Below are 17,664 nucleotides of genomic sequence, written 5' to 3'. Positions count from 1 at the left end.
TAGTGTTACGGTAATTTTACTGTTAAATGAAATACAGCAAGTACTGGATAATTGTTGCCAGTAAGTTACTGTTAATTTGACAAGAAATTTTTTACAGTGTATATTGTATGGTAGCCTAGTTAGAAAAAGACCATTCTCAGTTGTAAGTTATGGTCTGGCAAAGCATCATAGACAAATCATTTCCAGAGGGGCGTCACCAACAGACATCGCGGATAGACCTAAAACCAGGAGATGATGTATGCAGAGCGTCGGCCGTTGTTCTTTGCTTGGTTTTTAACAAAAAGGAAACTTTCAAATCGCTTAAAAGAGACACGATAGCTGATTCGAACGAGTGATGTTCGACGGCGGCATTCATCTTTGATTTTTCATAATTTTCATAATTTTTCCGGCATTCATAATTTAAGCTACAAAATCTGCTTCAAAATTCCAGCGCTGTCATCATCGTGTAAAGCCCGCCCCAACATTTCTGATTGGTGCCCCGATTTCGATAGATTGGAAATGGGCTTGAATGAGCTCTTTGCCAGACTAACTTTCAGAGCAAATCTAAATTTGCCCGAAGTTGTCTGGGTTTGAGTACTTTGACTTGGTGTATATATATGGACTCTATGGCGCAGTTATATCATCACTCCGGAGAGTGAGAGGAGGGAGAGGACTTTTCACGAGTGATGATATCACTGCGCCGAGTCGAAGTCCTCCCAAGCACTTGCTGTGGTATTCCGCCATACAATATAGTTATCCATTTTACACGCTTAGAAAAGCACGTTTTATTTTGTGTCCCCGGCCTAGGTCGAGTTACACTACTCGTGTTACTGTATTTAAATAGGGAAACCGTGGAGGTGTTTGGTCGCTTCTCTGCTTGGCCCATATTGAATGAACTGGGCAAGTTAAGTGCTATCAAAGTGTCTCGCGCGCCAAAGCGATTGAGTACACACACTGAGACTACAGAGGTATGCATCAACTCATCTTAGTTAAGGGAATAACATAGTTTAATATGAAAATAACGGTTGAGTATCTCTTTAAGTATGAAGTGTGTGATTTTTCCATGTAAAAAAAAAAAAAGCTATAAAAGTAATGGCATTATCAAAAAATGGCACAACCAATGGCATTAGCTTGGGGTTAGCTGTGTCTAATCAATGGCATAAAGGCAAGTGTTTAGGAAACCTGTTTTTTTGTTTTTTTTGCAATTCAGAAGATAAAATTTAGCTTTAAAATGATCTTACTCAGTGGAGATTCAGTTTCCAGCCCAATACTGTAACCAAAAAAGGCTACAGTGCGTTTTTAGGAAAGGTCTGTGATGCCTTTCGTTCAACCTTACACTCCTCTCCCCGAAGAGAACCTCAAAGCGATTCACACGGGTAACTTTATGCCATACGGGCACTTAAAGGTATGCTGGAAGCAAATACCACCCCCCGCCCCACTACCAGGGTCCCTCTCCCCACTTTCCGCCTTCTATAAGAGAAAAAGAGAGGGAATTTTACGACTCCATTTTTGCTGCGACCATTAAACGGGTGAGAGGAGGATTAACGACCAGCCCCAACATTTTACAGTGTTTGATTGAAACGATGCATGACACTCAGGGAATGTCGACTCGTAGACAAAGTGGAGAGAAAGAGATTTGAAAATGTCAGCAACTCGCCGGAGACAAAAAAAAAACTGTAAACTTGTCTAGCTGCACCAAAACTTTTGTGTCTAAAACACCTCAGTTTGTCTTTTCCTTTTGTCTGGATCAGTGTTTACTTATGTGTTGCAGACTAAAGGCGTCTCTGGAGAACCTATTGTTTGGGGTGTCTAAATCTTCTGAAGGCTGGATGGCGTGGGAGAGAGGATAGATAAATGTTTGGTACCACCTGCTGGACAGTAGATGTCACTTTGGAGAAAAATGAACAACAGATTACAGAGCGGCTGCTCCTCGTCTCTCCTGGACCAAGTAGGTGGAACAGGGTGTGTAAAAACGGTCCGTAATTCTCCCTCTGGGACTCTTACGCTCTTAAAGCTTCTAGTCGTATAATTTCAGGCTACCATGTGCAACATTTGACTGTAAAAGTTGGATTAATGCAACGCACATGACAGCAGAGAACTTTAAACTAAGCTTGTAACCAAAATGGATTTCCAACAATGTAACGAATTAACGCTGAGGGACAAAGTTATGCAAATCAGCCATAATGCTATCAAATACCAAGTTAAAAAATAGAATGCTGCACCCAAACATGATCAATACGTATTTCTCCAAGGCATAACTGCTGACACAGACTGTGCGCCAGTGTTACACTATCAATCAGCGGGGAACCATATCAATTTAAGCATTTAAAAGCAATGACATGAATCACCTCTATTCATTATATGATGTGCCCATGAATCGAAGATTCAAAAATTAATCTGGGCAGCAGAGCTGGGCGAGGTGGAAACATATGAGCTGAAATGCTCAAATCAATAACTGCATTATTCTTTTATAGCCTGAAGACAGTGATGCATACAAAGCCATGAATGGGTCGTTCTGATGATCCTAGTAGCTCATCAGAGGTTGAGGGTCTTCTTTTAAACGACGCATTTCACTTTACGCATGTCTAAATATTGAAAGATTGTGTTTATCGGGACAAAAAAACGTTCGAAATTTCAACAGGAAGGAGAAAAACAAGCTGTTTCAGGAGATATTTTGCAATAGTGTGGACATTACCAGTGCTTTGCCTGAAGTGGGCATCAAGAGCGATATGTTTGGCAGAAAAAGCATTAGGTCCAATTCAGTAATGGAACATAATTCAGCTGCCACTAGGGTTAAGAATGACTTCCTGGCCGGTTAATACACCATTCCTCCAAACGTTCCCACTGAATTCTCATCATGCTCATTCCCTGCTTCCACTAGGCCTGCTTTTTAGCCATTTTAATTGTAATGAGCCCATTGTATGCTGTGTTGGGTGAGATGAAGGGCTCATTATCCTCATAAACAACCCCGTGCGTCCTTTGAGAGGCCTCAAATCAGCGTGATGAGTACCCTCACCCCTCTCCAAACACTCACTGCAGGCTTAATAATGCAACACTGCGCGATTATCATTACGTTTTTTTTTTTTCTATGTTAATTTTTGATGAGGAACTAGTGGAGAAACATCTCTAAGAACGAAAAGAACATTAACCACAAGGAAACACATAGCTTTGACTAATCATATTACCGTGGCAGGTTGAGAAAGGTCCAGCACATCTCTGCAAATGTAATCCCTTAATTTATAGAGATATACTTTCTTTAAACTTTACATCTATGGGGTACATGCTTCATCAATTCAACAATCGAATGATTAGGAATGCATCTTGTTTAGATGAATACAGTAGTTGACCCACAAATGAGAATGCGGTCATCATTTATCATATTACATCCTTGTATTTTCTTTTTCTGTGGAATACAAAAACGTTATCGGCTGAGGTCAGATCTTAAAGTCAGTGATTTATATTTGAGAAACAATTGATTCAATCAACAGATTCATTGAAAAGATCAGACTCACACAAATGATTCACATCAACTTTAATATGGATAACTAACGGATCATACACAAACAGATGATAATGTTTATTATAAGCATGCACACTTTGGCTTCTGCTGCTATAAAGGTACAAGCTCTGGTTTCTTAATGGCTGTTGATGTTTTTATCGTTCATCAGGCTTGAGTAATTTCAACAATATGGTTGCTCAGTATTGCTATCTTTTTCCCTATGAACCGGAAAGTGAACCGGCTTTAAAGGGTTAGTTCACCCAAAAATGAAAATTCTGTCATGAATAACTCGCCCTCATGTCATTCCAAACCCGTAAGAATTTCGTTCATCTTCGGAACACAAAATAATGAAATCTGAGAGCTTTCTGTTCCTTCATTGACAGCTACACAACTACCACTTTATTGCTTCAAAAAGTTCATAAAGAGATCGTAAAGCTAATCCATATGAATTGAGCGGTTTAGTTTCATGCATTTCTCTTGTATTCATGTGTAATGCAGCATGTTTGAGCTTCCACAATGAGGTTGTCAATGTGGGAACAGAAAGCTCTCAGATTCCATTAAAAAGATCTTCATTTGTTTTCCGGAAACTTGCAGGTTTGGAACGACATGAGGGTGAATAAATGATGACAGAATTTTCTTTTTTCGATGAACTATCCCTTTAACGAGTTACATATTTTGGAGCTTAACTGTCATGATCGCCATATACTTTCATTGTATTAAAAAACAATGCAGGATATTCTTTAAAAAATAAATAAAAAAATAAAAAAATCACCTTTTGTGTTCCACATAAGAAAGAAAGTCTTAGTCTTACAACATGTGGTTAAGTAAATAATAACAGTATTTAGTTGGGTGAACAGTTCCTTTAATATTGAATAATCCTGACTACAACACTGCTAATCAAATGATCACAGAGTATAACGTCTCATGCGTATCACAGCATGTCAACCACATCGCAATCATTTCTCGTCTGTATGACAGAGGATAGGACTCTAGCTAAGATTAACTTCCTGTTTGCGCTTCCTTGCAGCAACTGACAGAGAGACATCTCTCGATAATCAATGTCATGTCTCCATGCTTCAAAGAACCCCCGATCCTGTCCAAGAAGCATTTTAAAACATCAAAACTTTCTAATTAAAGGCGTGTCATTGAGACTCTGATTTGAGTCCTGTGATTTGGCCAGAGGGGCTCCTGATGAGAGCTGATACAAGCCAAACAGTCTCGGGTGTAATTACGATTAGAAAGCCCTCATTTGAAGAGCACTCGTAAGGGTGAGTGTGAGAGAAAAACCCCTTTATAACCAGTGTTTCCAATATTGCCCTCCATGGTGTTCACAATGGCAAGGCATATAAAACATCACTACTGACAAAGAATGTACATGAGGGTGCAACATTAAAAGGACAGTTCGCGCAAAACATTTAAATTAATTTACTCACCGTTATGTATTTTTAAAACTGTAGGAAAGGAGATATTTATAGTGGAGGGTGTAGCCCTCAAACCATATTCCCTTTATAACCCTTAATCCTGTAATTGTAGACAAATGTGGGCAACAGAGGACTCAGATGTGATCCTTATTTTTATGAAAGTTATATCACTGTCTTCAATAAAGTTTTGTCTATCCATTTATGGTGTTTTTTTTTATTTATTTTGGGGGTACTTTTGAATTTATTTACTTCAGAAAGTACTATATTTTCTATGTAAATTATGCTTATTTTTATGTTTTATTTTTTTAACAACATTAAAATATCATTCCAATAAGTTCTTAGAGCTAAAACCTAAAGATGAAGTGACTTCAGCTGTCACCTGGTGTCTTATTTTGGCTTATTTTAGAATGCTCTAAATTACAGTGTGCCCAATTCATTTATATGGGTGCCCATTTTTGACCCAAATACAAGATTAAGGAGTTTTTTTTTTTTTTTTTTTTTTCACCCACTTAACATAGAATTGAGTCAAAAAAAAAAAGTGTGTTCAGGAGGCAAACTTAGGAAAAGTAGCCAAGTCTTACCGCTCAGATCAAGGGAAGTATTTTTTAACAAATAAATCAAAACTATTTTGCCCACATTTGTCCAGAATACGGTTTTAGGGTTAAAAAAAAACTGGGTTTATGAGATGCCAATTTTAAATTTTTAGTGTGATTTCTAGACCTAGAAAAGTCATGTATATCAATTAAATTAAAAACTCCATGGACATTTTACAACTTAATGATTTTTTTTGTTTTATTTTTGTCAACTAAAAGGAATGTCAGCAAATAAATTCAATTTAAGCTTGTTCCTCACACAAAGCTATCATATGACTTCAAAAGACTTGCAATAAATCATATTAGTTCTCGTGATGAAGTTTTTATTATTTTAATCAGATTTTTTTTTTTTGGGGGGGGGGGGGGGGTGTGACAGCTGTATTTACCATCCAATTTTATTCTATGGAAGAAAGCAGTGTGAACATTCTTCAAAATATCTCCTTGTTTAGTGTTTTAATGAAGAAATAAATTCATTCAGATTCTGAATGGCACAAGGCCAAGTAAATGACCACAAAACGTTAAATTTGAACTGTCTCTTTAAAACCTGTTGCACAATAACACTGCAAGACTAAATAAGTGGTGTGTAAAAAGGGCAGATACTGAGTAAGCACTCTTTTGCATATTTCCCCTGGTTCTCAATATTTTACAGCATGAATTATAATATTCTGTTCTTTGAAGTCCCCAGTAAGGCTTTGCGTCGGCTCTGAGTAATTCCAAATGTATATTTTCCTCACGGCGCACTCGCACACACACCCCATCTGCCGTGATTTAGGCCTAAAACAAACAGCTCAAACAGGCAGCAGTGGATACAGTGGATGCCACTATCCACCGAGGTAACCGAGTTAAGATTGAACGCTTTCCCGGCAATTGGATTTCCATTGACAGATCCGCAGAAGCAGCATACGTACAGAAACAGAGTGGCGAGGCAGTCAGGTGCAATCTTTGCTCTTTCACCCCTTTGCTTTTTCAAAACATTTGACCAGAGAGGGCTGATATCTGGCTCAGCGCTCGGAAAAAGGTACGTCCGTTCGCATCAGCCGAACTTGGACGTTTGCGTTTGGCCATCTACGTGGAGTGATTAATTTGAGCCAAAGGAAACACGGTGCACAAATTATGCTTTGCTAAGCGATTTAAGGAACTCTATTTTAGAGGGAAGAGTGAGTCTTTAACCTTGAGGATCTTTGTTAGTCTTGGATCAGATGGTCAGTTTAATGCTGAGTTCAGGACGTTTACAGTTACAAATACCAGTGCCAGACCCGAGCCAGGTCTATCATTTCATCTCATTACTCAGTTGTCACAAGGGATTTTTCCCTCTCTCTGTCCATTCTGTTAATGGCATCAACGGCCCTTCACCTTGGGAAGGCGGAACTCAAAATATACGGGGAAAAAAAGAAACATGGCCTTGAGGCTTTATTTTTTAACTATAAAAAAGGAAGTTTGCTGAAAAAAGCTACTTGATCTGATCCAGCAGATATTGTCACGTTTAGAGGTCTTATTTAACATGGAAAAAGTGTATTTTTTGTTGGTGTTGTTGTTGCAAAATTACCATGATAAACAAAGCCCTATATTTGGCAGAATATATTTGCACTTTAAAAACAGGCGTAATGACAGCAATTCATCAAACATTTACTCAGCGGAAATACTACTGAGAAATAAATGATTTTGGCAGGATGATAAACTCAGTTGCGAGAGAGATTTGTAGATAATCAGACAAAACGGGCGAAAATTGCATGAATAATTTGTCGACGCGAGAGCGAGACAACCGCACTGTTACACAGCGTGCTCCAGGGGTTGGAGCGTCGTCGTCTGCCGAGACGTGGCTGAATTTGACTAATGCCTCTCTCGCTGTGAACAATAGAGACGAATGTTACTTTAAATCCGAAATACTTAAATCCAGCTTTCGATGACTCCAGGCAAATATCATTAATCACGCTAGGCCCACCTCGCACAGCACGCGCGTGCACGACCAGATGATGGCTTTCCCCGACTCAATCCATCACACGCGTGTCGTGAGCGCGGCCCCTCGTACCGGCTGAGAGCCTCCACGTAGGGGCCCCGCTAAGTGAAAGAGTTACAACAGCTGTACCTGGCGCTGGTCGGTGCTCTCGGAGCGGCCCGGCTCCCTACTTAGAATGTCATCCGGCTCGTTTTAAAAGAGCGTCACGCCACGGAGCTCCTCGTTTGATGTATCGTTCCTCATCTTTACAATTTTGGGAATAACAGGTCTAACTTATCAATTTGGCACCTGCAATCCCACCGCTTACAGTTTTAGCACATCATGTGTGGGGGTGATGTCATTATGTGACAGCACTTCCTCTCCTCATTACGGGACATTTTTAGACAGGCCAATAAAAATGAGAAAGGAGGCCATTTTAGAATATCCCATTTGCCTGAAAGTGAATCAAGTTATCTCCATTATTTCAGCACTAAGGTGTGCGGCGACAACGCCGACGCGGAACAAGTAGGAAAGTAAAGGCCACTCTCAAAGAGTCCACCACGTGGGATTGGCCGCGGCGCAAATGCGCCAACATAAACCTCATAATCGTTCTTAATGTCTAAACATAAATGTTTACTGCAGACGTGCATTGTGGTGTTTTGGCAGAAAACGTGCCCATTGCGAAGAAAAAGGAGGAAAATGCTATTGCTATTTGTGAGTAATATTTAATTAATGACTTTCATAAATAATGAATAGAGCGGATGTAATTGCAGATGTTTTTATGATGACAGGCTTGGCTTCACTGGGCTTTTTTTTTTTTTCTCCTCCCTCTTTTCAATTACCGTCCAGAACAGGGGGAGGCAGAGAGGAGAAATGGAGGGAAAGAGAGAGGGAGAGAGAGTGCAAGGAATAGAAGACGCGTGAGAGAGAGAGAGAGAGGCTGGTGGAGGAAGAATTAAAGAGGCTTTTTGTCGCGTTTAATATCAATTCATTCCATGGACTGCTGACACAGGCAGTCCAGAGAGCCCAGGATTTATGGCTCCCTCTAATGGGCATGCTCAGAATCAAAGGCCTGTCGTCAGCACTACTTAAACCACTCCTCTCTCACTCCCTCGCTCCGGCCCTCTCTTCTCTACTCCACTTTTAAAGACACAAGCTCATTTACAGCCCTGTAGTAGCAATTCCAAACTAGTTTGTTTCAGGACCCAAATTTTTATTTGGACATTAAGTGGTCTTCCAACATGGCACCAAAATGTAAAATAAGCATTTTCAAGTTATTTCTCTTATCTTGCATCGTGCACTATCAATGATAACGGTGTGTCATGCAACCTGCCCACACTGGCATCTGTCTAATTTGGCGAGCTTCAATAGTGACAGATGACACCGTAGAGTTTGATATCGACAAATGGATGTGGCCTCACTTTTAAAACTTTATAAGCCTTTTGAGTTTTAATTTTGCTATCCTAACAAATCAATTATTTTTGTGAAGGACACACACCAGAGGAGTAACTGTACCAGTAATTTCAGTCTTAAGGCAGCTTTGCACTACATGAACTGTCTGCTTTCATGCATAAGGTAACTAAAGTGAGGGTCTTATTCACCAAATGAACATATAAACATATTTGTTGGTAAAACTTGTGTGCAGACATTTTCATGTAGAAATCATATGAATAAGTTCGCACTTTCTATATTTAGAATATCAGAAACAACTGAGGGCATTCATAAGACAAACCACATACATTCATAATATACCTACTGTACATCAGACTCAGACTTCCTTTATTGTTCCCAGAGGGAAAATTAAGGTGATACAGCAGCAACAAGACACAAAACAAAAGTAAACTATCACAATAACTCAAAAATACATGCAATGACCTGATTGGCATAGTAAACTCAAAATCACCTCCACTCACCCAAAAATTCAAATACTCACTCACTGCATCATACCTTAACCATCAAACATCTCATATCCTTAATCCAAGCCAAATATTCCAATATGTAGGCAGGCCTATTTATATTCATAATTATATACACATACAAATGTAACTATATTATATAAAAACTTGAACTATAAACACACTCTCACATATGAATGTGTGTTATATATAATATAAAACAAGCTTTATATTTTCATCAAATGTGATGGAAAATCGTTGTATGTCTGTACATGTTATATGCACATATTAATGATTGAGACATAATCTCTATCTGAACCCGGTTTCTAGTAATGTAACTGATCCACAGAGGAAACCCCCCAGACAGACGGAAAACAACGATGACATTGAGACATACAGCGGATAAGGATGATATAGGAGCGAGAGAAAAAGCCTGTAAATGTAAATTGTGCAAAAAAATATGAAATCCACCCCATGAATTGAAGAGTCAGATTCAATTTCAATCTAACCTTTGCTTACAGCACAATTTACTCTGGAAAACACATAACGAAAAACCAGGATGATCATGCACCTATATATTGAGGGGTCACAAGTGGTAATCGGGCTCTTTTGGTGCACTATGCGAAAGGGGAAAAACAAATATACAAATAAATCTTTTCAACAATATGAGCATAAGATGTGTTCGTGTAGTAGTACAGCTTTTGTTCAGCACGGAAAGGAAAAGATGAAGCTTTGACATTTTGTCGAGTTTGGAGCGATATGAGGTAGTGGATTATGCCATAATTTTAGTTTAAATTTCAGGTTTTTTTATCAACAAATATGTACCTAATTTAAGTGGTACTTCCTCAACTTTCAATAATAGTTGGCTGCCTATACAGTAGAAAGATAGAGATCTAGAGAAAGAGAGAAATACTAGAGCAAAAAAGACAAATAAATAAATAAATAAACACCCACACAGATAGATGTCAGATATCACCTTGCTTTAGTAGGAAATGCTATTAGCAAACTTTTAGGTATAATGGTGTCAACTTATATTGTTCAGGGGTGCAAGAATTCAAAGAGTAAACATTTAGCGGGAGTGAGTTACTTTCAGTTTCCACTGAATGATCCAGTTATAATGGCTTAAAATTGTAAATGCGGACAAAAACCTATGACAGACAATCTGAAAAAAAGGAAAAAAACTCCATGTTTGTAGTAAACTTTTCAAACTCGATGACTATGAACAGTGTTTTAGGTTTAGGAAAAACTGAAAGAAACTACCGTTCCATTTACATAAAGCTACTACTGACATTGTAACAATAAAAAAGTGGGTTGAAAATCTGCAAAGTTATATTTTACCTTAGCTACAAAATTAAACAGAGCATGTGCCACTTTAAATGGGCATGATTTGTTCTACACACGCATTCACATCTTCACCTACTCATCCAAACAACATGACCTCCACAAAAACACTCACCTGCCCAGCTAGGGGTCTCCATGTACAGCTGTGTCTGAGCTTGTGGGGTCTCACTGCAACCACAGAGGTGTCCGATTCCTGTGGGGGAGAGAAAAAGTGACAAGTTGTTAGCAAGAATGTAAGCCACAGCAATTACAAACAAACAAAAAAAACATTTAATTCCTCAAAAAGTGGTATTTAAAATTTCCTTTGAATATAGAAAGCCCGTCTACCATTACAAAGAGGTTGAGCTCCCAATTTACATTACAGATTGCTTGGAAAATCCTTTTTTAAGTGAATGTTTGGACTTTAATTGTTTTTTTGTTTGTTTGTTTTTTGTTTTTTTTCATTTCGCATGCCCTTGTTATGATAATTTGCAAGGGGATTGAGGAACTGTTAGAGGACCTGCAGGGTTTAGATAAACTTAGAGCCCCACCAGAACCACCAAATCCTCTGCATGTACTGCAACCGCGCTTCATGCTACGCTGGTGTTGAAGTGGATCTGCCGTAACATTTGGAGCACACACACACAAGCTTGTGTGCTACCTCACATATGGATAAATAAAGCAAAAAATGCACACGTTGGATACATTGTACGTGGAAGCTGCAAACCCACATGGCATACATTAACAACAAACCCCCCTCACGTCCAGTTAACCCTTTCCAATTGAAAACAACTCTGATAGTTGGATAAGAACGATAATCATTCTGTTGGTCTGACCCGGTGAGAAAATGGGCCTGATGTCATGGTTAATTTAAAATCGACTGAACTTAGGCAGGTTTGGCTGTGTGTACGTGATAGCAGGTGGCTTCAAATCACATTCTTATTTAGAGAAACATTCTGGTGAGTAAGAAATCACTTCACCCAGAGTGTGTGAGGGAGGAAGAAGCAGAAGAAAAAAAAAAGAAACAGGGAAAGATGATAATGCTGCAATTTTTCTTTGGACAGAAATATATACAACCCAACAAACACTGGACCCCATGAGAGTGAATGCAGCACTCGGAACAAAAGACCCGTTAGAGCATTAGCGTAATTACGCGGCCATAATGGTCTCTATTGCAGGCTATTCAGATTAAATATGCATAGTGTCCCGTCCATATCCACGGGGCTTGATAAAAGTGTTGTTCCTATGTGTCATTTAATTGTTAGCATAAATCTGAAATATAGAGCTAATGTGCTTATTGAAAAACAGCAATCCACCATGCTGGTACTGAATGTATATACCTGCATATCATCATTTATCAACTCACAAGTTTTTTTTTTTTTTTTTTGGTACCTCTGTTTCCCATCACACTTCCCCAAAAGTGAAATGTTGTATGACTTCAGTGGAACTCAAAAGAATTAACTGGACAAAAAAAAAAAAAAAAAAGTCTTTTGTATAGACCATTTTGCAAGATGTAAATAACACTGGTCCAGAAACCCTTCCTGTTTCAGTTTGTAACTGTTTTCTTTATTTCACATGTATGTTTGTTTAACTTTTTGATTCAGTTTTATATGTTCTGTTGGTTGTACTTTATCCCAGCTTTTATGCAGTGTTAAAAAACTGAAACAGGAAGTGCTTCTGGACCAGTTTTGTTTACATCTTGCAAAATGGTCTGTAGTCTTCCAAAGCCACAAGTCTGGGAAACAAATTGGTCGTTAATCACTTAATTTTACAATTTGTTGTCATTGACCTGATCTTGAAAACCGATTTGTGAAAGAATAAATCTTTTTTTCTTTTTCTTTTTTTTTTTGTGAACCAAACAATTCATTTGAAAAGATCTGACTCAAAAGAATGATTCATTCACAATCCAGATAGATGAATGAATCTCTGCTTATCTCATGAATATGCCAAGAAGAGCTAGAGCTAAATAGTGCTAGAGATAAATCTATTTCTCACAGAAAGCTATTGTATGATTTGGGAAGATTAGCAGAAGAAGGTATATGGCCAATTGTATGGTGCTTTTTGCATTGTTTTTGGAGGATTGTATTGTATTTTGCACAGGAGAAAGAAAGTTATACTGGTCTGGAAAGAAAGTTATACAGATATGGAAAGACATAAGGTTTGATTTCATTTTTGCATAAACAATTCTTTTAAAAAAAAACATTAACCTTCTTTTTTCCCTTCTCCCATAGTCTATTCTCTCTCTGTGTCGGACTATCTGAGAGAGGCTGTAGTTCTCTGCGGGGAAGTGTCTAATTTCATTCCGAGTGTTCCCCTCTGTGGTCAAGAGTAGAACTGAAACCCGGAGATGCAGGAAGTCTACTGGGAAATCCAGGCCACTACCAACTCTGTGAGAATTCATTTCTGAGGAATTTCGCTTCGCTTGCCTGAAAACAGGCTCACGGGGTGGCAATGAAAAACAGAGGTCTCTGCATGTCAACAAACCCCTGAGCATATTTGTGTCCATCCACCGAACTCAACGTGTACGTACACACAACTACATTCCAAAAAATAGAAAGCTGCCAACAGAGGCAGCATTTTAAGGTCAAGGCTGTTTCAAAATGTATAGGAAACATGATACCTTGTTGGATCAAAATGCTAAGACAACATCACATAGGCCTACTTTGTTGAAAAGACAATCCCAATATGTAACACAACAAACTCATTGTAAAACCCATCCACTTTGTTTAACAGTTAAACCAAGAGTGAACAAAACAAACTAGCCATAAAGTGAATCACAATATTACACTTTTTCAAGTCCTACTTAATGTGGTCAAGAACTATAAATCACATGAAGCTTTGCACATGACAGTCCAATTTAAAGCGATGGACAAATATAAAACAATTGATTGATTTTGATGAAGATCATATACCGTATATGGCTCAGAGTATGTTAGCCTTTAAAGTTTCCAAGTTGTTTTCACACAAAAAACAATTTCCGATTGAGAAAAAATAATGGGATTCCCAGAACCCAACTGTTGCACTCTGCTAAGCTATTGTGTTAATAGCTTAGCAAAATACTAACATCAAATTCTATTAGTCAGTTGTGTGAAGGAGCAGAGCTACCAACTCATTCTCTTATGAGGTTCAATGAAGTTTAGGGTACTACCTTAGAAGACAGATACCTGTGTAGTCTATTAGGTTTTCCTCTTTCCTTTACGAATTACAACAAATTTATTCAAAAAATTAGCTTGAAGTGGGACTGATATAAGTAATTCAAATTAAGTACTGAGGATGATAAATTGAGCTCATTTACAAGTGCAACCAGTGTCTAAAGCATTAGTGTTTGTTAGCATTAGTGTTTGTAAGTGCATAAGTGTCCATAGTGGCCTGACACTCAATCTTTTGAGCAGGTATTGATGGATCGCAAATGATCTCACGCAATAACACAGACGCCAACACACACACATGAACATATTGATTTAATCCAAAACAGAGCTCATATCTCACAGCTCCCTGTCTCCCTCCCACACTCTCTCTCTCTCTCTCTCTCTCTCTCTCTCTCTCTCTCTCTCTCTCTCTCTCTCTCTCTCTCTCTCTCTGAAATGAATTACCAGGCACTGGCTCCAGTATTTTTGGGAACAAGGCCAACATAATTTGTTATTTCATCATAAGTAATTAAAAGCTGTTTCTTTTCCTGTTGTGTCGGAGCTGATTAATTATTTGGACGGTAAAAAGGCATAAATAACACAGAACTGAAGACTGCCATGGAAAAAAAAAAAACAATAAAACAACCATCACTCGGACTACATTGATGTCGCAAGCAAAAAGAAAATAGCATCTCACTAAAGTCTATTTGCCCAGCTATTTATTTTGGTACATGGCAATAAATAAACTGTCGGCTGCTGTATGATGAGAACAGTCCAATAAAAAATGTTATATCTCAACTATGAAAGCTCTGCTGCATGTAAGCAGATGAAAACAAGGAGTCTGACAGGTGTAATGTAACGTGCATTTGTGTATTTAAGACAACATTTTGTTACATAACGTCATTTATGTACGATTGCAAACATTATTTCCCCCCATGCCCTTAGATAGGGCACTATTTGAGGGGAAATCCACTTGTAGTGGTGTCCGAAACCATAGTGGACGTTATCGAGTCAGTCAATCTCACAATGCACTGCAATAACGAGCAACAGCTAGAGAATACCCATAATGCACTACGAGAGTCGAGTGCCAAATGAATTCATGGATCTGACCAGAAGATGCAAATCCGATTCAATGATTCATCCCGATTCAATGAACCAGTATATTGAACATATCGGTTGAAAATAGATACTTGTCATCTACAGACATCTACCTATATTTCACAGGGTTATTGTTTCTTCAGTGAATGTATGTTCCAGGCAAAAAAGCTCTTTTTTTAAAAGTGAAGGAGTGGTTCACTTAAAAAAAAAAAAAAAAAAAAATTGCTGATAATTTACTCACCCCCATGTCATCCAAGATATCCATGTCTTTCTTTCTTCAGTCGAAAAGAAATTAAGGTTTTTTATGAAAACATTCCAGGATTTTTCTCCATATAATGCACTTTACTGGGTACCAAACGGTTCAAGGTCCAAATGACAGTTTCAGTGCAAACTGCAAACTGTTCAAAGGGCTTTAAACGATTCAGACGATGAATAAGGGTCTTATCAAGTGAAACGATCAGTAATTTCAAAAATAAATAATAAAGTTTAAATTTTATAAGCTCAAATGCTCGCCTTGCTCTGTTCTGTGAAGCGCGTTCGTGACTCTCCTGTTCGAACTCGTTCATCAAAATGAACGAATCTTTTTTCGAGTCATTTGGTTCATTCAAATGAAATTAACGAATTGACTCGAAAAAAGATTTGTTTTTCGACCTAGTGAAGTGCATTATATGGAGAAAAATCCTGGAATGTTTTCATCAAAAACCTTCATTTCTTTTCGACTGAAAAAAAGAAAGACATAGACATCTTGGATGACATGGGGGTGAGTAAATTATCAGCAAAAGTTTTTTTTTTTTTTTTACTCTACTCCTTTAAGAGGAGTTTTTTTTTTAAAACTACTCCTTTAAGAGGGAAGCAAGTTGAACAGGTGGTGTGTAGGGTGGACAGTGTCTTGAGAAGAACATCTTATTCAGTCACAACTCAACTACATCACTTTTATCTTCAGTGCACGAATACCATTTAACGAACAAACCCGTGTTAGGCGGCTTATGTGAATGAATATTATGTATAATGTAGTAGAGTGAGATGTTTGTGTCATTAAAATGTGTCACTAATTCACAGCTCAAATCCAATGACTAGAACTAACCATTGCATTAATGGAAACACAAAACCAGTAAAACCGTAAATAAATAAATAAAGACTTAAGATTCTGCCTAAAACTAAATGAATGAAATTGTTTCCAGTGACCACATACTTTTGGAAAAATAAAATGGGTAATGTGTTTGCTTGTTAGCATTTCAAAATGTTTGTTTCCAGGTTTTCATGTGCCTGCAAAGCAAGTGGCATTAAGTCGAATGGGAATGCTAATCGATAGATGTCTCCAGTTATTATAGATTTCCTTAGTTAGAATACTAGAAACTGCAAATGACGTCACAAAACCTAAATAAAAAGGCAAATAAGAGCAAAAATGCTGTTTTGGAAGAGAATGAATCAACAAAGCAGACTCTGAAAATAAATAATTGAAATAACATGAAATACAACACAAAACAAAGAAATAAAAGTCCTTTGGCCGAAGAAGGAGATTTATGTTGCAACTCCATGTCAGAAACCGAGGATGAATCGATTTAGCAATACTTTTTTTTTTAAAGACCAGAAGACAAAATAATGCTTTCAATCATTTAATTATGTATTAAAGAAGTAGTGAAGGATAAATGCGAAGAGCAACATTGCTTGGGCGGTGGGATATGCTTCTCCATCTTTTCAGCATAGGATGAGAACAGGTTGTAAAGGGGAGAGAAAGAGTGAAAAATGGCCAAGGCAGTGGCACGGCATAAAAGAACAATTTAACTTTGTAATGCTGTGCCTGAATCCTTTTGGATTCTACTTGGCTTTGTGAAGCAGATTAGTTGAGCAGCTTTTACAGGCTTTGGTAAATAGAGTTGTAACTCCATTCATCCCCCATTCACAGAGTAAATATCCCCTTTAACACACACCAGAGCACAGTGGCACACACACTGACCTGGAAACACTTCTCAATTACAGACAAGCTGGAGCTCATCAACTCTTCCTACAGGGAGCCCGAATAGAAAGTCTGGACATAAATATTAAGCCTTGAACAGCCTGCTGTAATTTGATTTTCATACTGGGTCAATATATGAAAGCTGTGAGAGCTAATGTTCCTGTTCCGTATGGAGTTTCACCTCATATCGCTGGGCTGGGAATTTATGTGCCATGTATGTTTGCTTTTGCATGCGCTTCAGATTGCTGTCAGACAGACTGTTTGTTGCTATTTGGGCTTTTGTTGAAGGATTCGTTCATCTTAAAATGAAAAACCTGTCATCCTTTACTCACCCTTATGTTGTTCTAAACCTGAGTGACTTTATTTCTTGGAACACAAAGAGAACTGGCTTATACTGCAAGCTTACAAAAGCATCATAAAAGAGTCCATATGAGTCATGCATTTTTTTTAAATAACATTAGGTGAGAAAAAGGAAGAAACTTAAGTCGTTATTCAGTTACAATCTTCATCTCAAATGAACTTTCGACCTCACTGAGTGGAGTGCGTTTCCCGAAAGCATCGTTACCCAACTATGGTCGCAAGTTCCGTCGTTATCAGCATAGTTCAACGAGTCGGTGTTTCCCGAAACAATCGTTCCAACAAACATTCGCAAACAGCATTGCAAAGTTGTGTGGTTTGAACGACAACTCTCGACCTGTGGTTAGAGGCATAGTTTCTATATTGCATGACATTTGGACGTAATAAATCCTTATCTTGGGCAAGATAAGCAAGCTAACATTCAGTACAACCGCTGCCATTTATTTAGAACACATACAAATGTAATTTACGTCTTTTCGTT

General features: G+C 38.1%; 1 protein-coding gene across 22 annotated transcripts in view; it reads right to left on the bottom strand.

The window, feature by feature from the left end:
• Positions 1 to 17,664, bottom strand: part of rbfox3a (RNA binding fox-1 homolog 3a) — a 494,366-nt gene that overhangs the window by 219,291 nt on the left and 257,411 nt on the right. For 21 of the 22 annotated variants that reach the window (XM_089122270.1, XM_089122267.1, XM_089122269.1 and 18 more), the window contains one exon: positions 10,780 to 10,857. In XM_089122270.1, coding sequence (XP_088978396.1) covers positions 10,780 to 10,801 — 22 coding nt within the window. In that variant the 5' untranslated portion in view covers positions 10,802 to 10,857. Of the gene's footprint in view, positions 1 to 10,779; positions 10,858 to 17,664 lie in introns of those variants that run through there. The other variant, XM_089122264.1, reaches the window with a different exon arrangement.

The sequence above is a fragment of the Pimephales promelas genome, chromosome 17 (genome assembly GCF_988280905.1).
Source record: "Pimephales promelas chromosome 17, fPimPro1.hap1.1, whole genome shotgun sequence".
Classification (NCBI taxonomy): Eukaryota; Metazoa; Chordata; class Actinopteri; order Cypriniformes; family Leuciscidae; genus Pimephales; species Pimephales promelas.
Note: the sequence above shows the minus strand (reverse complement) of the source record. Positions and strands in the feature narration are given on the sequence as shown.